General features: G+C 43.7%; 1 protein-coding gene and 1 long non-coding RNA gene across 4 annotated transcripts in view; one reads left to right on the top strand and one right to left on the bottom strand.

Annotated features, from left to right (window-relative positions):
- The window catches only part of dhx9 (DEAH (Asp-Glu-Ala-His) box helicase 9), a 36,929-nt gene extending 16,349 nt beyond the window's left edge, over nucleotides 1-20,580 (bottom strand). The window contains exons 1-15 of one of the 3 annotated variants that reach the window (XM_079648969.1): nucleotides 20,456-20,580; nucleotides 18,441-18,567; nucleotides 13,276-13,416; nucleotides 12,893-13,028; nucleotides 12,616-12,812; nucleotides 12,351-12,499; nucleotides 9,240-9,286; nucleotides 8,272-8,408; nucleotides 7,114-7,203; nucleotides 6,162-6,323; nucleotides 3,774-3,851; nucleotides 3,316-3,507; nucleotides 2,635-2,776; nucleotides 1,814-1,896; nucleotides 796-952 (exon numbers count right to left, since the gene is read on the bottom strand). In XM_079648969.1, the coding sequence (XP_079505095.1) occupies nucleotides 796-952; nucleotides 1,814-1,896; nucleotides 2,635-2,776; nucleotides 3,316-3,507; nucleotides 3,774-3,851; nucleotides 6,162-6,323; nucleotides 7,114-7,203; nucleotides 8,272-8,408; nucleotides 9,240-9,286; nucleotides 12,351-12,499; nucleotides 12,616-12,812; nucleotides 12,893-13,028; nucleotides 13,276-13,416; nucleotides 18,441-18,551 (1,822 nt within the window). In that variant the 5' untranslated portion in view covers nucleotides 18,552-18,567; nucleotides 20,456-20,580. Of the gene's footprint in view, nucleotides 1-795; nucleotides 953-1,813; nucleotides 1,897-2,634; nucleotides 2,777-3,315; nucleotides 3,508-3,773; nucleotides 3,852-6,161; nucleotides 6,324-7,113; nucleotides 7,204-8,271; nucleotides 8,409-9,239; nucleotides 9,287-9,378; nucleotides 9,479-12,350; nucleotides 12,500-12,615; nucleotides 12,813-12,892; nucleotides 13,029-13,275; nucleotides 13,417-18,440; nucleotides 18,568-20,341; nucleotides 20,361-20,455 lie in introns of those variants that run through there. The other 2 variants (XM_079648968.1, XM_079648970.1) reach the window with 2 other exon arrangements.
- LOC307020583 lies at nucleotides 14,844-16,772 on the top strand. Its single transcript, XR_013802935.1, has 2 exons — nucleotides 14,844-15,998; nucleotides 16,606-16,772. It is a non-coding gene; the product is annotated as an uncharacterized lncRNA (long non-coding RNA).
- Nucleotides 20,581-25,093: the final 4,513 nt, after the last annotated feature.

Genomic DNA, 25,093 nt, shown 5'->3' with positions numbered 1-25,093 from the left:
CACAGCCGTTACACTGTTATACATTGTCTCTCGCTGGAAATCGGTAGCTACAAAATGTCAGATCTTAAAGTTAATTTGGATTTGTTGGGGGGCCTCAGTATTGATGAATGGTTGGACATGGACACAGACCACAAAACCAACGAAAGATTTGCGGCTGTTTCAACTAACGAGTTGAGTCGTTACCATGGGAACTACTTTCTAGGAACTACTTTCTGACGGAGATTAACTCAAGCAAAAAGCGTAGGTTTGGGAGCAAATTAGCCCACATTATGAAATTATTTTACGATATTGTTGATTACAATGATAGTTTGTGTAATAGAATCGCAATCATACACTTGAGGCCGTTCTTGAACGTCATTATTGGTACTCCAGTACAGGCGTACGAATCGAGGCGCTTCGCAGTACTGTCGTACCAATAATGACGTTCAAGAACGGCCTCTCGTGTATGATTGCTTAATTATGCAGTCTTTAGTTCATCCCACAGGCCATAAGGCTGTTAAACACCTGAACCTTTGAAACAACATCCATAACATTCATCTGGCTGCAACTTGCTAATTATTTATCTAACATAAGATGATATGTCTTTTATTTTTGTAAAGCACTTTGAATTGCCCTGTGTTGAAATGTGCTCTATAAATAAACTTGCTTTGCCATTTACTTTTACCATTTGTTCTGTTTTATTGTGTTGCTCTGTTGGAGGAGTCTCAGATTGTCATCGTCATAACTACACTGTAGCTATGACGATGACTGAGAAAAGCCTTGAGCCTTGAACCCTTGAGCCTTGAACCTTGTTACCTTGCACGGGGAAGGTGCGTCCGAACACCTCGATGATGGGCGCGTTGAAGAAGTACTCTCTGAACATGGAGGTGTCGATGGTGGCTGACATGAGGAGGACTCGCACATCGGGGTACGCCTGGATCACGTCTCTGAGCACCACCATCAGGAAGTCCGTCTGCACACACAGTTCAGTGCTTCATTTTAAACATCTCTCATCGTGCTGTTTTTAGGCACAGATTTTAGGTCTCAGATACACAAATATAAAACATGTCTATGAAGTGTTTTGCTCCAAACACCAAACAGATCCTTGTAGCCCCCCCCCCCCACCTCTCTTCCAGCTGTTACTAAAGAGATGATTCTGGTCTTTAAGATGAAACTCCACATCATGTTCCAAACCACATCAAGGATCCTCTCTGAAACAGGATGGAGCTCAAAGTCTCTCTCTCTCAGGTTTACCACAAGGTGACTTCCTTTTGATTTCCTGCTTATTCACACACACTCTCTCCAGTACAGGTTAGCTCTGAGTGTTAGCATGCTAATGTAAACACAGACCATATTACTTCAGAACACGTCTCTTTGTTTCTGACAGCAACGTTTCTGATTGGCCCGTGGGTGTAAAGCCCGCCCACATTTTAGTAATGTCGTCATGACGCAGCAAATCTGGATCAGCTCCGTTGTTTGCCGTTTTTAGAGATGTGGGTACGGAGGAGAAGAGAGAGGGGTTTATTTCCTGACACTTTGAGAGTCTCCTGACACACCGGGGACACACCGGGGACACACCGGGGACACACGGTGATGTGGAGAAGACATCACCATGTGAGTCTCCTGACACACCGGAGACACATGGTCACACACCGGGGACACACCGGGGACACACCGGGGACACACCAGGGACACACCAGGGACACATGGTCACACACCGGGGACACACGGTGACGTAGAGAAGACATCAGAAAGCGAGACCTTTAAAATGCGTCTTGACATCGTGTTTTGTTCTCATGCTCTCGGTGCTGAACGGATTTAAAACTGAACTCACGTTGATGTCTCTCTCGTGGATCTCATCAACGATAACGTGGCTGATTCCTCTGATTCCTGCTTCCAGCTTCCTCAGCAGCACTCCTGAAACACACACACACACACACACACACACACACACACAACACACTCATCAATACACACTCATCAACACACAACACACACTCATCAACACACACTCATCAACACACAACACACACTCATCAACACAAACACACACTCATCAACACACAACACACACTCATCAACACAAACACACACTCATCAACACACACTCATCAACACACACTCATCAACAAACACTCATCAACACACACTCATCGACACACACACACACACTCATCAACACACAACACACACTCATCAACACACAACACACACTCATCAACACACACTCATCAACACACACTCATCAACACACAACACACACTCATCAACACACACTCATCAACACAAACACACACTCATCAACACACAACACACACTCATCAACACACACTCATCAACACACAACACACACTCATCAACACACAACACACACTCATCAACACACACTCATCAACACAAACACACACTCATCAACACACAACACACACACATCAACACACTGCGGACACACAACACACACACTCATCAACACACTGCAGACACAACACACACTCATCAACACACACTCATCAACACACACTCATCAACACACACTCATCAACACACACTCATCAACACACACTCATCCAAACAGCGAATCCTCTCAAGTCTTCGTGTGAGTCAGTAAAAACTGAGCTCTTGGAGAAAACGTCTGTTTCCCAAATGCTAACGTACCGACGGTGCAGAAGAGGATGCTGGCGTGCGGGCGGGGGAGGACGGACTCGAACCGGACGCTGTATCCACAACTCCTCCCAACATCCTCCGCCCTCTCGTAGGCAACTCGCTCGGCCACCGACACAGCGCTGATCCTCCGGGGCTGCAGGAGATCAAACCAGGACACAGTGAGCGACAGGTGGAGCTCTTCCTCACCTGCAGCCTGTAGCTATTAGCTGAATGCTCAACAACCATGTGCAACATCAGAGCCACATGCTAACAAAGGTATCAACTGTAGCTTCATGACAGGATGTGTGATTACCTAGAAGAGCATCAGGACTGTTTGAGGCATATGATAGCTATGTGATTAACATGATGATTCAGCCTCTATGGAGAGAGACATGTGACAAGCATGATCATTTCTGACGTGGAGCTAATCTGAAGTAAACATTGAATACTGCTTTCTATTCCTCCATCTTGTGACTGTGGAACTCCCTCTCTTGGATATCAGCATGTGAAGGACACTGCTCAGGAACTAGTTGATGCTCTGTATGTGATGACTCCTTCCATTCTGGAGAGGATCACAGATACATGGATCCTGAGATTCAAGCTCAAGCCGGGGACCAGGGAGAGTTCTCTAACACCTATACTGGTGCGCTAATCCCATTGCTCAATAATGACATAATAATAATTCCTCTTCACCTGCGTGACCACGATGTTGCAGTCGGAGGCTTTCCCCGCCTTGATGAAGCGGTCCAGGATGTACTGAGGCACCTGCGTGGTTTTCCCGCAGCCGGTGGCTCCTCTGATGATCACCACCGCGTTGCTCTCCACCGCCGCCATGATATCCTCCTCAAACTTTTTGACGGGCAGCGTGTCGCGCTCCGCCAGGATCTGAAAACACACCACTCACGGTTTCATACACTCTCATATGTCTTGTCATCAGAGGTGGGAAGTATTGGAGTACAAATACTTTGTTGCTGTACTTAAGTACATTTGGCTGATATCATTACTTCAGTACTTCTACTTTTACCAGAGTATTTTAAACACGAGTATCTGTACTTGTACTAGAGTAAAGGATGTGTGTACTTTAAAATCTCTGCATATAACATTCTTAAAAGTAATTCATGATTCTCATGCTAAAAAGAAAGCAGTCGGACCTTCTGCAGGTTTTCGTCGTGGTCCAGTTGGTACTTCAGCTCATCGTGCAACTCGCCGCTGATCTGCTCCGGAGTGCACTGCAGAAAATAAAGGAAATGGATGAGCTAAAGGGGGCTAATGTTGAGCTATAAAGGAACTACAGCACGGTCACATGACTTCACTTCACCACCGCTAAGCTAAAGGAGGCTAATGTTGGGCTATAAAGGAACTACAGCACGGTCACATGACTTCACTTCACCACCGCTAAGCTAAAGGAGGCTAATGTTGGGCTATAAAGGAACTACAGCACGGTCACATGACTTCACTTCACCACCGCTAAGCTAAAGGAGGCTAATGTTGGGCTATAAAGGAACTACAGCACGGTCACATGACTTCACGTCACCACCGCTAAGCTAAAGGAGGCTAATGTTGGGCTATAAAGGAACTACAGCACGGTCACATGACTTCACGTCACCACCGCTAAGCTAAAGGTGGCTAATGTTGGGCTATAAAGGAACTACAGCACGGTCACATGACTTCACGTCACCACCGCTAAGCTAAAGGAGGCTAATGTTGGGCTATAAAGGAACTACAGCACGGTCACATGACTTCACGTCACCACCGCTAAGCTAAAGGAGGCTAATGTTGGGCTATAAAGGAACTACAGCACGGTCACATGACTTCACGTCACCACCGCTAAGCTAAAGGAGGCTAATGTTGGGCTATAAAGGAACTACAGCACGGTCACATGACTTCACGTCACCACCGCTAAGCTAAAGGTGGCTAATGTTGGGCTATAAAGGAACTACAGCACGGTCACATGACTTCACGTCACCACCACTAAGCTAAAGGAGGCTAATGTTGGGCTATAAAGGAACTACAGCACGGTCACATGACTTCACGTCACCACCACTAAGCTAAAGGAGGCTAATGTTGGGCTATAAAGGAACTACAGCACGGTCACATGACTTCACGTCACCACCGCTAAGCTAAAGGAGGCTAATGTTGGGCTATAAAGGAACTACAGCACGGTCACATGACTTCACGTCACCACCGCTAAGCTAAAGGTGGCTAATGTTGGGCTATAAAGGAACTACAGCACGGTCACATGACTTCACGTCACCACCGCTAAGCTAAAGGAGGCTAATGTTGGGCTATAAAGGAACTACAGCACGGTCACATGACTTCACGTCACCACCGCTAAGCTAAAGGAGGCTAATGTTGGGCTATAAAGGAACTACAGCACGGTCACATGACTTCACGTCACCACCGCTAAGCTAAAGGAGGCTAATGTTGGGCTATAAAGGAACTACAGCACGGTCACATGACTTCACGTCACCACCGCTAAGCTAAAGGAGGCTAATGTTGGGCTAAAAAGGAACTACAGCACGGTCACATGACTTCACGTCACCACCGCTAAGCTAAAGGAGGCTAATGTTGGGCTATAAAGGAACTACAGCACGGTCACATGACTTCACGTCACCACCGCTAAGCTAAAGGAGGCTAATGTTGGGCTATAAAGGAACTACAGCACGGTCACATGACTTCACGTCACCACCGCTAAGCTAAAGGAGGCTAATGTTGGGCTATAAAGGAACTACAGCACGGTCACATGACTTCACGTCACCACCGCTAAGCTAAAGGAGGCTAATGTTGGGCTATAAAGGAACTACAGCACGGTCACATGACTTCACGTCACCACCGCTAAGCTAAAGGAGGCTAATGTTGGGCTTTAAAGGAACTACAGCACGGTCACATGACTTCAGGTCACCACCGCTAAGCTAAAGGAGGCTAATGTTGGGCTATAGAGGAACTACAGCACGGTCACATGACTTCACGTCACCACCGCTAAGCTAAAGGTGGCTAATGTTGGGCTATAAAGGAACTACAGCACGGTCACATGACTTCACGTCACCACCGCTAAGCTAAAGGAGGCTAATTTTGGGCTATAAAGGAACTACAGCACGGTCACATGACTTCACGTCACCACCGCTAAGCTAAAGGAGGCTAATGTTGGGCTATAAAGGAACTACAGCACGGTCACATGACTTCACGTCACCACCGCTAAGCTAAAGGTGGCTAACGTTGGGCTATAAAGGAACTACAGCACGGCCACATGACTTCACGTCACCACCGCTAAGCTAAAGGAGGCTAATGTTGGGCTATAAAGGAACTACAGCACGGTCACATGACTTCACGTCACCACCGCTAAGCTAAAGGAGGCTAATGTTGGGCTATAAAGGAACTACAGCACGGTCACATGACTTCACGTCACCACCGCTAAGCTAAAGGAGGCTAATGTTGGGCTATAAAGGAACTACAGCACGGTCACATGACTTCACGTCACCACCGCTAAGCTAAAGGAGGCTAATGTTGGGCTATAAAGGAACTTGTATTTTTAGACTCACGTAGGCCAGCGGGCCCTCGTCGATGTTGCTGCTGGTCCAGGGGTTCCAGTTGACCTGGGGGGGCGACCAAGGCACGACCCCCGCTGTAGTCTGACGCTGAGACGGCTCGAAGGACGCCATCTTCCCCTGGATCAGAGACACGGGGCAGGAGGGGTCTGCCGGCTGCAGGGGGGGGGGGTTTGAGGCATATGATAGCTATGTGATTAACATGATGTTTCAGCCTCTATGGAGAGAGACATATATCAAGCATGCTCATTTCTGACGTGGAGCTAATCTGAAGTAAACATTGAATACTGCTTTCTATTCCTCCATCTTGTGACTGTGGAACTCCCTCTCTTGGATATCAGCATGTGAAGGACACTGTTCAGGAACTAGTTGATGCTCTGTATGTGATGACTACTTCCATTCTGGAGAGGATAGCAGATACATGGATCCTGAGGCTCAAGCTCAAGCCGGGGACCAGGGAGATTTAAAAATGTAAGTATTCAGAAAAAGTCATAATTTTGATATTTTAAGAAAAAGTCATAATTTTAAGAAAAAGTCATAATTTTAAGAAAAAGTCATAATTTTCAGATAGTCATAATTATGAGGGAAAAGTCAGAATTTAGTGAAAAAGTCAGAATTTAGTGAAAAAGTCAGAATTTAGTGAAAAAGTCAGAATTTAGTGAAAGTCAGAATTTGAGAGAAAGTCAGAATTTTGATATTTTTGAGAAAAAAAATCAGAATTTTGATATTTTTGAGAAAAAGTCTGAATTTTGAGATATTTGAGAAAAAAATCTGAATTTTGAGATTTTGACTACTTCCATTCTTGAGAGGATCACAATGGATCCTGAGATTGAAGCTCAAGCCGGGGACCAGGGAGATGTTCTAACAGTTGTATATATATCTTTTTAAATATTAACAGTATATCTAATATATCAACATTAAACGGCAGTGGGGTCAGAGGACTCACAGGGGGGGGGATCTGGACGCCGAGCTCCTGGACGACGGCCGCCAGCTGCTGCTGCAGATCTGCAGAAACACTGACATCAAACGGCTCCAGCTGGAAAACATAGAGACACAGAGCCTGAACACAACACAGGAAACCGCTTCATGTTTACGCCTCTCTAATAAATCAGACTGTCTGTGCGTATATCCTGCATTGAGTGAGTGCACGTCAGCTGCTATCATTTGTGTGTGGTAATAACATGTTTATCAGTGAAAAATGCGCTATTGAAACCCTAAAAACAACAGCATTTGAAGGTTAAAATTCTGCAAAATAAATGTAAAAAAATAAGAATATTGAAAATTAAAGACATAATCCAGACTGTAAACTAAATTAGAGCAAAATCCCCCTGGCATTAAGTTTAATGAAAATAATTTAATTAAAGAGAGTGGCATTATTTAAAGGGTTACATTTCTGATTTAAAAATGTAACTCACATAATTGACATAATTCACACTTTGAATAAATAATATAAACCTAGCATGTATTTAAAAAAACAGTAAGAAAATAAATGTAAAGGTTTAACATTCAGATTTTTGACGGTCAGAGTGTATGAGTGAAAAATCATATTCATGTCATCATTATGTCATTTTAGGATAGTTGGATTTAAATAGTATTAATATTAGGGGTGGGGGAAATAATCAATACCGCATAGTATCGCGATATTTTGCGTGGCGATATTGTATCAATACACGGACGCCAAGTATCGATATCTTATTATATTAACTGTAGCATATCCCTCCGAAAGATGGTCGTATATAAAACAGGAAGTTACGTTAAGACATGAATACAATTGCAATGAAAGTAACCAAAACTATGCCATCTCCTTTTCAGGTTCAAAGAACACACATTGGGTTATTTACATAAACTATTCATATTGCAAATACATGTTTTAACCAGGAAGGGAAGACGGACATGGATATACGCATGTGATTTGCAATATCGCAATATATCGCAATACTTAGCATATCGTAGAATCGCAATACTATCGTATCGCGATAGTATCGTATTGTGGGGAGCCTGGTGATTCCCACCCCTAGTTGATATATAATGTATTTACAGCAGTTAGAGAAGGACCGTCTTTCTCTGTAACACATTTTTATTGAGAGTATGGCGGTCGTCTTACCGTTTCCCCTTCCTTCTTCTTGGTGACCCCGGAGTACGCCTCCAGCACCCCGAGGTGGTACAGCTGCCGAACGAGAGACAACGCACACGACTGAGCAGCCAGCTTCTTGTTGGAGCCGTGCTCTCGAGCCGTGATCTCTGGAGAGCAAAAAACTCTTTGACATTCGATCTCAAGTCTCAAAAACATCCAATCAGAACAAAAAACTCCAATGTTGAGAACATTAAGTGTCCCGCAGGGTGCATGATTGGGCCCACTTTTACTCTGATAATGTGTAAAACAGTAGCTTTATTCTTTAAATTACGATTAGGTAAAATAAACATTTAAAAAGTTGAAGTACAAACTGCCAATTTTAAGAATATTAGAGCATGAGTTCCTCAGGGTTCATGATTGGGCCCACTTCCACTTTACAAATCAGATTAAGTCAAACATTTCTAAAAACTAAAAAGGTTGTAGGAGTGCTCTTGAGCCAGGATCCCTACAGAGCACAGAACGCACTGACATTGGACCATCTGAAGAAAACGACTCAAAAACATCCAATCAGAACTCAAAAAGGGCAGTTTCTAAGAACATTAGGAGTTCCTCAGGGTGCACGGTTGGGCCCACTTTCACTTTGAACTGTAAAATAAAACCTCTGTATTTTAAGAACATTAGGGGTTCCTCAGGGTGCACGGTTGGGCCCACTTTCACTTTGAACTGTAAAATAAAATCTCTGTATTTTAAAAACATTAGGGGTTCCTCAGGGTGCACGGTTGGGCCCACTTTCACGTTGATAATATCTAAACAGTAGCTTTATTTTTTAAATGTACGTTTTCTTTACGTTTGTTGTGTTTATGAGGCTAAAGTGTTTAAATATGGGTGCGGACCACAGGAAAAATAGCTAATGCTAATTAATTAATGGAGATGCTAATAAAAAGTAAAAGAGAATATTTACAGATTCGATAAACATGTAAATATATAAAATGTCTTACTTCTGCCGAGCTGCCTCACAAACAGATTCATCTCCGCGATGAAGCTCCTGCAGAGACAAATATTACACTCTTCACTTCCTATTGGTTTTTCAAAATAAAACAGGAAACAAAGCTTGGGAAGGGGAAGTGATGGACTCACCTGCGGCGGTGCTCTCAGGAGGAAGCTGTGTGTTTTTCTGCCAGACTTGAGAGTATTAAATCACAGATGGAGATGTGAGGCTCTCTGGCTGCTCGCTGCCCTGCGGTGACACCAGAAATCACAACCACACCCCCAACAGCGCCACCCATGGGACAGCTTTAGTGCTGCATCTAAATGCTGCCCCATGTCTTCATCAGAGGGAGTGAGTTCTGGCGTCACCTTCGTCTCAAATATTCATCACCTGTCCACACACAGCTGAATGCTACGCCGTCGTTTAATTTGTTCTATCTTTTATTTTACATTTTACAATATTTCTATTTATTTATTCTGCCATTCATTACACATTTCCTTTTTTACATTTTTAACTCTTACTTCTATTCAGATAATTCTATTCTGTTTTATTGCACAATTCTATTTTAACTTGTCAAGTTTATAAACAATTTATTATGGAATTCTATCTTTTTATTGCACATTTTACATTCCCTTCTTTATACGAAGTTTTCTTCCATTTTTTGTGTGCACATTCTTTACTTTTAAATCTATTTAGCAAATTTCTACTTTAACTTGTTATGTTAAAGTGGACCTATCATGCTATATTTGAATAATATATTGTAGGGCCATACCTATACAAAACATGTCTGCGAAGCTTGGTTTTCAAAATACCAAACAGATCATGCCTCATTTCGCTCTATTCCAGCCCTGTCTTCACAAGGGCTGATTCTGTGGCAAATGAGCTGCAGTTGACCACGCCCCCTGCAAAGGAGGGGGCGTGGCACGAGCGTCACGTTACCATGCTGTTACCATGCCACGCAACCTCTCATTCCCCTGATAGGTGGAGAGTTGCCCATATAGGCGGAGCACCTTGTTTCTGACGTCATAGAAGTGTTCAAATCTGGATCAGTCTGCATCAGATCCGTTGCAGCCCCTTTTTAAGAGATTTGGGTATGGAGGAAAAGAGAGGGTTGTGTTTTCAGACTCTTGGTGAGTTCCCTGACACACAGAGGACACATACTCATGTAGAGAAGACGTACAAAAGTGCATTTTATAAATATTTGTATTCTTTAAATTGCACATCTCTACGTTATCTCCTTGGTTTTCTAAATCTCTCACATTGTTTAAAATGTTTTTTTATCATTATGCATTAAAGCTAGGGGAGGTAAGAATGAAGGAACCAGCTCGAGTGCGCTAGAATTTGAAAATACACAGCCGAAAAAAATCTGCCCCTTCCTTCAGACTTCCTCACAGAGCCCCTCCTCCAACACACACAAACGTGCACATGACCAATGAGGGCACGAGGTAAGTTTGTGCACAGGTGGAAGGCTGACAGGCAGGTAGGCCATCCAGTTACTTTAGCCGGCTCAGATGATTGGTCGTGCTTTTGCAGCGCCACGGCTTCCACAGATATTTCTTTATGGATTTGTTGTCAAAGCACTTCAGATATTCATTGCTATCGGATGTTAAGAGCATTCCATGGAATATAACAACAAGTGTTTCTGAAGGGAACGACCTCCCCCACCTTTAAGGGTTATTAAGATATCAATTCATTTAATCGTGTCGCACTTCGCTCCCTTGCTGATTCTCACTTTGAACAAAGTCTGAAAGTCTGATTATAAAAAACATTTAGCACATATCTAAATGTGCAGATCCTTACACAATTAAGAGGAATTGGACATAAGAGTATAAATATAATATCTTATTTTAAAATAATTTAAACCTATAAAATCAATAAAAACGTGATTTAGAGCGAGGCTTTAGCGTGTGTGTGGACAGATGTGAATATAATTATTATATTAAAATATGAATAATAACGTAATAGTGAACAGTGAGATCTCTGTGGTGTAGCCGACACACTGCGGAGGTCTCTGGGTTTCTGCAGTCCAGCAGAAAAACACACAGCAGCATCCTGACACACACACTCAGAGGTACCAGACACACTCAGAGGTACCACACACACACACACACACACTCAGAGGTACCACACACACACTCAGAGGTACCACACACACACTCAGAGGTACCACACACACACACACTCAGAGGTACCACACACACACACTCAGAGGTACCACACACACACACTCACTCAGAGGTACCACACACACTCTCAGAGGTACCACACACACACTTAGAGGTACCACACACACACACACACACACACTCTCAGAGGTACCACACACACACTCAGAGGTACCACACACACACACACACACACACACACTCAGAGGTACCACACACACACACTCACACTCAGAGGTACCACACACACACACACACACACACACTCAGAGGTACCACACACACACACACACACACACAGAGGTACCACACACACACACACACACACTCTCAGAGGTACCACACACACACTCAGAGGTACCACACACACACACACACACACACACACACACACTCAGAGGTACCACACACACACACTCACACTCAGAGGTACCACACACACACACACACACACACTCAGAGGTACCACACACACACACACACACACACACACAGAGGTACCACACACACACACACACACACACACACACACTCAGAGGTACCACACACACACACACACACACACACAGAGGTACCACACACACACACACACACACACACACACTCAGAGGTACCACACACACACACACACACACACACTCAGAGGTACCACACACACACTCTCAGAGGTAACACACACACACACACACACACACACACACACACACACACACACACACACACACACACACACACTCTCAGAGGTAACACACACACACACACACACTCTCAGAGGACACACACACACACACACACACACACACACACACACACACACACACACACACACACACACACACACACACACACACACACACACACACACACACACACACACACACACACACACACACACACACACACACACACACACACACACACACACACACACACACACACACACACACTAGTCGGACCTGTTGTGGTCCGGGCCCACTTGGCTGTACTTGTACTCGGCGCTGCACTTCTCCTTCTGGAAGAACTGGTTCAGACGGGCCTTGGCGTTCTCCAGAGTCCAGTTCCCGTGCAGGTTAGCGTTCAGGTCCACCTCCTCTGACTCCAGAGTCTGCAAACAATATAATACGTTTAGATAAAAGGACATGAAGAAGTGCCTTTTGCATAAACGGTGACCTTTAAGCTGCTTGTCCTCCGACAGGAAGGAGTAAACAGGAAGTGACGTACCGCCTGTGCCTCCTGCTCGTCTCTCTTGGAGTAATATTCCTTCAGATTCGCTCCTCGCTCCCAATCTCCTCCTCCTCCTCCTCCTCCTCCTCCTCCTCTTCCTCCATCTCCTCCTCCCCAGCCGGAGTTTCCTCCCCCGGAGTTTCCTCCTCCGGAGTACCCGAGTCCCGTGACACCCGGCACCGGCCCGCTCTCCTCTAGCAACGACAACACAAAACATGTGTTGTACTTCCTCCCGGTCCGACGGGACGTAGAAACAAACAGAAAGACAAAGTACCTTTCAGCTCAGCTTTCACCACCAGGTGGGGGGGCAGCGGCCCGCTGGAGGGGAGGCTCCCGAAGCCTCCTCCTGCTCCTCCTCCTTCTGCTCCTCCTGTTCCTCCATCAGGCTGATCTCCAGCTGCAGCGCTCATCTGGATGAACAACACCTCCTTCAAATAATGCTTCAACCAATCGTCCAATGATCACACAATCATTTAAAACACATCGTCTTGTACTCTGATTTATTTTGGGGATAGTGGGAAACGGCGTTGGATCTCTCTGAACACACAAACTGAAGGACTGACAGTAAAGTTGAGTGAGTTCAGAGAGAGGGAGAGGCCCCTTTAAAGACACAGTTTAACGCGAGTACTTCCAGACCCTCGTGATGGTTGCACTGACCCCGGGCGCCGGGACCTCGGCGGCGCTCATCTCTCCGCTGCGGACCAGGAAGTTGACGAAGTCTCGGGCGGCGTTGGTCTGAGCGTCCTTCTTGTTGCTGGAGTTTCCCATCCCGATGTAGCTGAAGCTGTCCACTCGGACCTGAGCGCAGGAAGCAAGACATCAGGAACTCGGAGATATCTATCTATGAAATGGGATGCCTCCTGAGAGGGCTGTTTGTCTCTGCGACGTCTGGCAGTGAATGTGATTGTTCTACATTTGTTTCTCAATTTTGAAGGAGCTGAAGTTTGAGCACAGAGTAATATCCATGTCCGAAGGCCAGAAAGCTAATGTACTGTACGGAAGAGGGTTAGGACCACATGTGACCAAAAGTAACAAAGAAATATTGAGTTCAACAAAAAAAAAATGGATTTCTGAGAGTAAAGTCAGATTTTGGAGAAAGAATTAAAAACAAATTTCAGATAAATAATTTTTAAAAATCTGAATTCTGAGAAATAACTCATATTAAAAAAGATTACAAACATTTTTTTTAAAGAGTCAAATCTGAAAAATAATTCTGGGATAATTTGTTTAGCTTCACCTGACTTTGTTTTTGGCATCAATTGTCTGTATTGATAATGAATTGGTAAATAAATAAATAGAAAGATGAAATGGATCATCTGCTTTGGTGCACATGAACATAGCAACTCAAAAACTCTTCTCAAAACTATTAAACAAAAGAAACATGTTTACAAGAAGTGGAAATAAAGATAGATTGTGAGTTTTTTAAGTCATTAAACTACAACAACATTTAATGCATGAGAATATTTAAAGGTCCCGTGTCCATCTCTACTGATCACAGTTCCAGCGTTGAGGTCTACTAGTATAGAATAGATTTTCATCCAGCATCTCTGTATCGTGTGTGTATTCACTCTCTGTCCTACACGGCTTGTTGGAGCTCCTGCCCCCCCCCCCCCTCTCTCTCTCTCTCTCTCTCTCCCTGTGAGCCCAGTGGCCACACACACACACACACACACACACACACACACACACACACACACACACACACACACACACACACACACACACACACACACACACACACACACACACACACACACACACACACACACACACACACACACACACACACACACACACACACACACACACACACACACACACACACACACACACACACACACACACACACACACACACACACACACGGTGTTTGTGTGTGTACCCAGTGTGAGTTCTGCTGTGTCTCGCTGTCTCGCCGACCCCACACCAGTGAGCCGGCTCACAGTGTCCCGCTCCTCCCAGCAGCGAGCCCCGCATCGTCCCGCCAAATGTGTGTGTGTGAGGAAATCCGCGGATTGGTCACGTCACTATACTTGAAATACGTCACTATACTCAAGAAGTAAACAATGGAGAAAGAGAAATATCCATCGAGGCGTTCTGGGGCAGACAGGTGTTCTCTGAGTTAGAGTGTTACTCCCTACAGGGTGCACTTTGAGGGTCTGAGACTCTGCAGACCGGTCACATGCAGAAGCTACAGAACACAAGGGGACGGGTCATAGGGCTGGGCGATAATTCGATCTCGGTTCGGGATCGCGATAAAATTTTGATCGATTGCGATATTATGCTTGGGACATATTATTCGATATGACATCTTAATAAAAAGTAGGCCGCCTAGGCGCAACAACACCAGTATCAGTTTGGCTGCTGTATGCCGGTAGGACACGCCCACGAGCGAGCAGCGTGGCTACAGAGTGAGACTGAAGACAGAGGGAGAAAGGGATGAACAAAGAAGTTGTCAAAAATGAGCGAAACTAAAGAGGACCGTGAAAGTGAAATTATTGGCGAACGCGAAAGCGACACCGTAGGCCTACTAGAAGACATAGTTGACAAAAAATGTCACACCACGTCAGCTGTGTGGACATGGTTCGGTTACGGCAAAAGCGACCAGGAGCAGACGAAGCCGGTCTGCAAAATATGCCGGTGGGTAGTACCAGCCAGGACGGGGAATACGACTAACCTTTTCAATCACCTGAAAAGGCACCACCCCACTAACTACACAGAGAGTGTGACACTGCGGGCTCAAGCTAGCACACCACACACGAAGCTAAGCCACACACACACGTCGCCCGGTAACATCAATAAACAACAATCCATCCAGTCGTGCTTTGCAGCCATTGCCCCGTATGAAAAACAGTCAAAGCGGAGCAAAACTATAACGAGCGCTATCACTTATTGCCTCGCTAAAGATATGATGCCCCTGTACACAGTGGAAAAAGAAGGCTTCAGGAAACTGATCAAAGTGTTAGACCCCAGGTACGAGCTCCCTGGTAGAAAATACTTTTCTCGGACGGCGATGCCACAGCTTTATAATGAATGCCGTCGTAAGGTGGAAATTCATCTGAATGATGTTAAATACTTTGCCACCACCACCGATCTATGGTCTAGCCGTACATCGGAGCCATATATGAGTCTCACGATTCATTTCATTGACGAGGAGTGGGCTCTACACAGCAAATGCTTACAGACAGCATACTTCCCAGAGGACCATACTGGGGAAATCATCAGCCAGGGGCTGGAGGATGCACTCAAATCCTGGGGCCTTAGGGAAGACCGACAGGTGTGCATCACAACAGACAACGGTGCAAACGTTGTCAAGGCTGTTTCCCTCAAAGGCTGGTCCCGGCTGCAGTGCTTTGGTCATCGACTGCACCTTGCCATTGGTAAGTTCATGATGATAGGCTAATAATAAAAAAAGTTCATGATGATGTCAAAGGCTACATTTTCAGCTCTAATAATAGCTCAGTGTAATGATTCGTATTCTTATACACTGTTGCCCATAAAGCTGGAATAAAATGTATATTTTTACCTCTTCTCATGAAATGATAGTAACAATGTGATTTATTCTTCATAAAGTATATTCTCAAAATTGGTAACTGGGACTCAGTAGCCTATGTAATTATTGCACCTGGTAATTACTGATGTGTATAAATTGGAATAGAAATAGGAATGTATCTGAAAACAAAATTATTTCACTTTACATGCCTCAATAAACCAATGTATAGGCTATCACTTTATAACTATTGATACTGATACTAGGTGATAATTCGATCATTACTAACATTTTGCATCTAAGATGTATTTGAATGAAGAGTTTATATTCTATCACTGTACTCAACTTAAATTGAGGAAAAATATGTTTATGTGTGTAGTCTAATTGATTTTCATATCAAGGATGTCATGACAATATTATGATTTATTATTATAAGACAGAAACTAATTTTTAAATAATACTTAATACTAATAATACTACATTTTTGTCATCTACAGAGCGAAGTGTGAGAGACAAGAGAATAGAGAGAGCCATGGGTGTGAGCAAAAAAGTGGTTAGTACTTTCTCATACTCATGGAAGAAGAAAAAAGAACTAACAGCTGCACAAAAGGAGCTCGACCTACCTGAGCACCGGTTGATGACAGAATCACCTACCAGGTGGGGTTCTCGCCATGCAATGATAGCACGAGTACTGGAGCAGGAGAAGGCCATTTCAAAGGTTTTATCTGCTGATAGAAAAAACAAGGCACCTGGCTCTCTCATGGCAAGACATTGAGGTCTTGGAGTCTGTACACAAGGCCCTTAATCCACTTGTTGAGTTCACTGATGCCCTCTCTGGTGAAGCACATGTCAGTGTCTCTTGTGTGAAACATGTCCTACAGCTCTTCAATACAGAGGTCTTGAAGCCAGGAGAGGATGACACAGAGCTAACGAAGGCCATCAAAACTACTATCACCACATATTTGAATGAAAAGTATGATGATGATGCCACTGATGACCTCCTTAACATGGCATCTCTTGTTGATCCTCGGTTCAAGACCCGCTACATCCAAGGTGACAAGGTAGAGGCTGTGAAATCCAGAGCTGTGGCACAGATCCTGGGTGACTGTCAGAGCACACCACAGTCTACTCTCACACCTACAGCTACTGCTACTGCTACAGCTTCAGCTCCACCAGCCAAAATGCAGAGGAAGACACTGGGCAGCTTTTTCAAGAAGTCCTACTCTGTTTCTACCTCTAGTCTAACAGATGAGCAGGATGTTGAGGCTGAACTGAACAGTTACCTGCTAGCTCCAGAAGTAGACGGTGAGACCAACCCCCTGGCATGGTGGAAAATCCACTGCACATCATACCCCAGAGTGAGCTTCCTGGCAAAGCGGTATCTATGTATTCCTGCCACCAGCTCACCCTCAGAGCGTGCTTTTAGTACAAGTGGCAATATTGTGTCCTGCCATAGGGCAGCTTTAAAGCCAGATGTGGTGAACAGACTTGTCTTTCTTGCAAAAAACCTGTAATGGGGTAAATGATGTTCACTACTGCACAAGATGTAGAATAACTGTGACTGGTTTACTATGTTTACACATTACACATGTTTTTTATGTTTAGCACTTTAATGTGTCAGAGGGTCTGACCCACTTGGTTTTGTACTGCCTTGGTTTTGTACAAATATTTGAGATTATTATTATTTAATAATTGTTTTTTTTTTTTTATTCTGTATGAGCGAAAGCATTTTGTTCTCACTATTGGAAGGCATTAAACTTTATTATAAAGTTTCAGTGAATCTCTTGTTTCTTCAAGCTTCAGGATGTCCCTCACACTGGCAGCATCTGCAAAAACTACATATCGTGATAAGAATCGAGATCGATCAATATGGAAAAACATATCGTGATAACATTTTTTTCCATATCGCCCAGCCCTAACGGGTCAGAACCAGAGAAGCAGGACATGGGACCTTTAAGTAATCTCTCCATCTAAACGAGTTAATCAAACTAACTTTGCAGAATCAGATTTATTGGAGTAGTTTTTACACATAGGAGGACTCTGTGGGGGGGGTCATGGTGCGTACATTTAGTGAGAGGAATAATATACACTTGAAAATATCTGAATTCCAAAGTGGATGAGCTGTGCAGAAATGTATAAGATATACAGAGGACTGTTTGAGGGTTGCTGTTTATTCTGGACTGTGGGAAACGGTATTTGGATCTCTCTGTCTGTGCACACAAACTGAAAGGTGGACAGTAAAGTGGACGTCTTTGACTTTGTGTTGATACTGTAGAACGACGTGCTGCTTGTGTATATGAATATATAAACTCAGGGTGTTACGAAGCCTCACCTCACACAGGAACTTCTGGCGGTTTTTGTTCCCTGCAGCTCGGATGTCGTAGCTGGGCGTCAGCTTCTTCTTCCCGCACCAGGCGTACAGCACGTTCTTGATGTCCGCCATGGTGGTCCGACGGGCCCTGAGCGGAGGAATTTAAAATAACTCCAGTCAGGTAACAAGCAAACCTATCAGAGTCTATGCCACAGCTGAGCTTCGGGTGTAAATCAAGAGAAGCTCTGGGCAGACACAGAGTAGTTAATGACACCTGTCCGTGTAAGAGAAGACTGATCGCTGTCTCTCTGCGGTTTAGAGTTAGTGATTTGAAACGACTAAATACTGGACCTTCAGATACAGCTTTAATGACAACTATAGAAATGTTTTTATTTTTATCTGAGAATTGTATTATTCTTCCATTTTTTCAAAAAAAAAAAATCGGACTTTAATCCGAATTCCGTTTTTTTACTGTAACAATATTTTGTTTGTTATTTAAAGAAAACTATTTTTCTCTATTATTATTATTATTATTTCGCACTTTAATCTCAGAAATCTGATTTTGTGTTTTATATTTTTCTGATAATTTCTATTAAAGGTCACCTATCGTGCTATTTGTAGGCAATAGCATAGATCTCAGATATATAAAAAACATGTCTATGAAGTGTTTTGCTCCAAACACCAAACAGATCCCCCATTCTAGCCATGCCTCATATCCCTCTATTTCACTTCCTGTTTCTAAAGTGCTGATTTGGGTATAAAGCTTTAAAGAGGAGGGGTCTGAGCTCATGCGGGACCCGTCTGCTACTGTCTAAACTAAATACTGCCGTGATGAAACTCCATATCATGGATTATCAAGGATTCTCTCTGAAACAGTATGGAGCTCAAAGGCTTTCTCTCTTGCCGGTTATACCACAAGGTGAGTTCCTTTTTACTTCCTGCTTCTTCACACACATGCTCTCCAGTACAGGTTAGCTCTGAGTGTTAGCCATGCTAATGTGAACACAGACCATATCACGTCCAAAACAGTCGGGCATTGTTTCTGATAGTGCCATGGGCATACTTGCCAACCTTGAAACCTCAGAAATCGTGAGCATTTAAAAACCACCGCGCGGGGGGGGGGTTGCTAGTGGATCGCCGGAGCTGTTAGAACTGTTAGCGCTGGAGCCTCGCAGCGGGGAAACTGACTTTTAAAGATAAAAAGAACATCTAAACATGCTTATTGTAGTTGTAAGTGCAATGCCTTGCTGTCTGTAGCACCATCCTTGATGGAGCATATGTGTGATCTGGAACTGTATTTTACAGGAAAGGAGTGAGCAGAGGGTCGAGTCGTCCATTCTTGTTCTGTTTTCTGTGACTATCTTCCTCACCATGCTGAACATCCTCTCAAACTTTCAGTTGCACGCGCTACTAAAGAGACTCGCTACCATGAAAACCAAACAATGTCGTGAGTAAATCTGATTTTGTCAGAAATCAGGAGAAATGTGACCCCGGGAGGAAACCGGGAGAGGGCAGAGAAATCGAGAAAAAAAAAAAGAAGAGAGATTTAAAAAAAAAAAGGGAAATTTGATTTTTTTTTTTATTCTGATAGAAAACATCTTGATTAGATAATTAGAGTCATGATTAAAATGGAGGTCTCAAAAAGCAGGTTCTATCGAAGCTAACTGTAATCCTGACGGTGACACGGAACATTTAGAAAGTAACACTCATCTGATTTGTTTATAACTATGAGGGAGTACAGTTACTTCTTAACCCGTTACATGTCATCCGTTACTGATAATAAATAAAGGGTTATAATAATAAATACAATATGAATCAGGTTTGTTATTGTTTGTTGTTTAGCTCGATGCTAAAGCTAGCGTTAGCTCATTATTATTATTATCAAACACCGGCTCTAGCTTGCTCTCTAGTTAAACACTTGCCGTTGAAGTGTTTGCTTCCGGTTTCTGTGGGGCTGAGTGTAAAAGACTAAACCAAGTATACAACTAGGAGATCTGAATAACATACAAAGAGAACATTTATTATTCTTTACTCACGATGAGAGGCTTCTGCAGACACCGGAAGTGGCTAGTGAGTGTGTGTTCCCTCTGTTGTCCCTGCTCTCTCAGTGCTGCCCCTGCTGGACGGGAGGAGGACTGCCGGCGACAGAGAGACACTCCAGCAGCCTGGTGTGTGTAACTAAGTACATGTACTCACAATGCACAATGGTACTTGTACTTCACTTCTACTCCACTACAGTTCAGAGGTACATGGTGCACTTGTACTCTACTACATGTATTTAATCCCTTTAGTTACTTTACAGATGTGGATGAATGATGTGAAATATAATCAAGTGTTAAATCAGAGAAAATAAAATGTAAACCTAAACACAACCCCAATAAATACTAAATATTCTAAAACAGCATAAAGTAACTCCTCTGGTGCTCATGGCCTCCTTTCTAGAGGGTCTAAAGTAACTCCTCTCCTCATGGTCTCCTCTCTAGAGAGGGTCTAAAGTAACTCCTCTCCTCATGGTCTCCTCTCTAGAGAGGGTCTAAAGTAACTCCTCTGGTGCTCATGGTCTCCTCTCTAGAGGGTCTAAAGTAACTCCTCTCCTCATGGTCTCCTCTCTAGAGGGTCTAAAGTAACTCCTCTGGTGCTCATGGTCTCCTCTCTAGAGGGTCTAAAGTAACTCCTCTCCTCATGGTCTCCTCTCTAGAGGGTCTAGAGTAACTCCTCTCCTCATGGTCTCCTCTCTAGAGGGTCTAAAGTAACTCCTCTCCTCATGGTCTCCTCTCTAGAGGGTCTAAAGTAACTCCTCTCCTCATGGTCTCCTCTCCTTAATGGTGTCTTTGTGACAGGAAGAGAGCCTGACTTCCTGTTTCTCATCATACTGATGAGTACACAGATATGTTAGTATAAGTACACAGAGTGAGGAGACATCATGGAGTTCTGGCCTATCAGAGCACGGCTTTGTCAGTCATGTGATCAAAACAATCCGGGAGAAAAATGACGGAGAACAGTGGGACTCCGGTAAGTAGTCAGTTTGTGCTGTTTATTTTACAAGCTGTGAGGGCTCGACAGCTTTCGTATCTTACATTAGCTAGCTAAATGAGTGAAGTAGCCTAGTGACTTGCTGTTAGCAACCGTTCTAAATTCATCAACATTGAAATAAATGTATTATTGAAATAATATTTAACTGTTATCAAAACTTAGTGCAACTGTAGAAGCTTGCTATTTTCAGCGCTCACTGCAAGAATCACTTTTTGTGTTTTTACAGTCAGTGTGCTGAGACAAAAGGTCGCAGCTCTCACTATCTTCAATATTTGCCTTAAAAGTTGAACAAAAAAGTTATGTTTCTTGGTAAAATGTAACCTTTTGCTAAGAAAGTGATTTGCAGATGATCTAGTATTTAGTAATGTTTAATGGCATGTGTTTTTTAAAACCAATAACTTTATGCATTCTTTGTAAATTATGAAAAAGGTGTATGTACCTTGAATCCGTGCTGAAGTTCTCTGCTGTTAGGAGTCCAGATCTGTCTCTCCTCCTCGGGTCCAGCCTGTCTGGATCCAACACACTCTCACTCCGTCCAGGAGCGACGTTTGGTCAGGGTCCCGTGGCGTGCAGTTGTGACGCTCCTAGGCTCCTTCAGCTTCATAAAGGGACCCAAAGAGCTTTCAACTGATTGCAATGTATTCCCATCTGCGGCGGGATTTGACGCTCATGGAAGCACGGCTGCCCTTAAAGGCAATGTGAGCGGCCATTCCCATTGGATAACGGAGAATTGTACACCAGGAAGTAAGTATTCCCCTTTCTGTGGATTGATCTGACAGTGATATCTGCACTACTCATCGACTCAAAAACACCAGATTACCTTTGTTAATTAAAGGACATTGATTGGTTTAAATTATGTGAAATGCTTTTGTGTTTTCCCTTCGATTCTGAGAGACAACTTGTCTTCTCTGAAATGTGGAGCGCCAAAGAGACTACACTACCCACAATCCCCAGTTATTGTTGTGCCTTAATTACAAAGCGACTCTGTGAATATGTGCCTCAGCATGAGAACCAGCATGTGATGAAAAAGTGATCCCCCTTAGCATCTGACGCATGTGAGAAGAGTCTTGTGTGTCTTCTCTCTTTGTGAGCACTTTTCTTATCTTGTTTGTATTTCTGAATTCGACAGCAGCGAACTCACCTCTGCCTTAAACCTAGTTCGCCTAAGAGCAACTCCGGGACACTTGGAATCACCGTCCGGGTGATTTTAACTTTTTCTACCACACATGTGTGACATCGAGGGACTAAATGACTATTGTTTCTTTTGGCTGCCTGAAAAACACATTGGTAACTCGGAACATTACATGACATGTCACTTGTTAGACGCTTTAATACATACTCAGTACTGTGGACAATCCCCACAGGAGCACTTTGGGGTGAAGTGTCTCAGGGACACAACGACATGCTGACTGCAGTGGGGTTTGAACCTATGACCCCCTGATCCCAACACCAACGCACCACCCACTGCGCCACACGCCTCCAGACATGTTGTATTCTGAAGTTAACAAAGTCCACAACTGGTTTAGAAGCAGCAATAAAAACGCCTCGTGGAACATTTTTCAGAAGTGACCAAAATGAACTGTGCGGAGGAACCACATGTATCTCTACGGAGCTCTGTGGCGTTCTGCATAGAGAAACGTCTTCCTCCATTTGAAGTATGTATTCGATGCCCCTTGTAGCACTTTGGGGTTGCTTTTAGTCATGAAAGGTGCTTTACAAATCAAATATATTATTATTATTATTAATTTGACTATTGCATCCATTTCTTATTTTGTATTAAGGAGATCCATATGAAAAAAAGATCCAAAGATGTGTCGACGTTATTCAAATAAGAATTTCATGCAAATCACAAAAGGAATATTATATTTATTAAACGTTAATGGATCTCTTGATTTAGTTTCTCAACAGAAAATACCTTATATTTATGATAATGTGTGACTCAATCCGTACCTTTTGGATTTCATCATTTTGTTCGATATTCTCCTTTTACAAATATGAGATCTTTTTCTTGTTATTACTTCTTTGCATCTCAAAAACATGAGATCCAAACTCCAGGCTCAAACTCATGTTTCTTTAATGGTACCTCAACATCTTCCTTTTGCGGTCGATGGGAGGCCTTGTTCTAATCTGACTAAATCTCCGGACTGAGTTTGATATCTCATCTTGGTCACTTCAGTGCAAATCAAAAAAACGTCTTCAAATGTTACCAATGATCTAAAGGTTGAACATCTGTTTTACTGTTCGTTAAGAGTCACAAGGTACTCATACATTATAACTTATGATATTCTTCTCGATGATAGTTTCTGATTCGTCTCAAAGTGACAAACATCGCAGTTCCTTCAACAAGTGATCAATATCTGAGGTGAGAGAACGGAGGTGATTAGAATCTGTCTCCGGAGTTAACGCTCGGTCGTGTTCCCGCTGATGTCGAAGTCGTACCTTTGATTATTTTTAGTTTGCCACATTCCAGCCGTTTGTTTGTAAAACACATATTTAAAGGTTTCAGGGCTGACCAAGGAGTTCAAGTATCTCGGGGTCTTGTTCTCGAGTGAGGGAACAATGGAGCGTGAGATGGGTCGGAGAATCGGAGCAGCGGGAGCGGTACTGCAGTCTCTTTACCGCACCGTAGTGACGAAAAGGGATCTGAGCCAGAAGGCAAAGCTCTCTGTCTACCGGGACATTTTCGTTCCTACCCTCACCTATGGTCATGAAGGATGGGTCATGACCTAAAGAACGAGATCACGGGTACAAGCGGCCGAGATGGGTTTTCTCCACAGGGTGGCTGGTGTCTCCCTTAGGGATAAGGTGAGAAGTTCAGTCATCCGGGAGGGACTCGGAGTTGAACCGCTCCTCCTTCGCGTTGAAAGGAGCCAGTTGAGGTGGTTCGGGCACCTAGTTAGGATGCCACCTAGTTAGGATGCCACCTGGGCGCCTCCCTAGGGAGGTGTACCAGGCACGTCCAGCTGGGAAGAGACCAAGGGGTGGACCTAGAACCAGATGGAGGGATTATATCTCTTCGCTGGCCTGGGAGCGCCTTGGGACCCCCCAGTCAGAGCTGGTTGATGTGGCCAGGGAAAAGAACGTTTGGGGCTCTCTGCTGGAACTGATACCTCCGCGACCCGACCATGGATAAGCGGGAGAAGATGGATGGATGGATGGAGGGCTGACCAAGAGAATTCACAGGTGTGTGTTTGTGCGTGATCCATCCAATGTTTCAAACCTACCTGGGCCTGTTTGTGTTTTTGCTAGTTCTTTAGAATGTTTTTATTTTTAGACCCATTTAACAGATTCATAATTCTATCATTATCTTTTGAGCATCCGTCTTCTTGCAGATCTTCTCGCCAGCACTTCATTTGTCACCGTTTTTACAACTAAACCAAGCAGTGGACTCACATTTGTTTCTGTATTAGATGTATGTAGATTATACTTCTCTAATGTTTATAAATATATCAGTTTGATGAACTGCAGATGACATGTATGAGAACACTACGACTGTAGTAACTCACAGAAATCTAATAAATCTATCCCCAAAGTGCTGCTGTGGTGTGTTCGTTACGAACCTGTATGTGATCTGAAGGGATCAAATCGATCTGAATCCTCTGTTGAGTTTTAAACGTGTTAATGTTGCTGCTGGATCAAAA

The sequence above is a fragment of the Notothenia rossii genome (genome assembly GCF_949606895.1).
Source record: "Notothenia rossii genome assembly, chromosome: 9".
NCBI lineage: Eukaryota > Metazoa > Chordata > Actinopteri > Perciformes > Nototheniidae > Notothenia > Notothenia rossii.
This window is presented reverse-complemented; position numbering and strand designations above follow the sequence as displayed.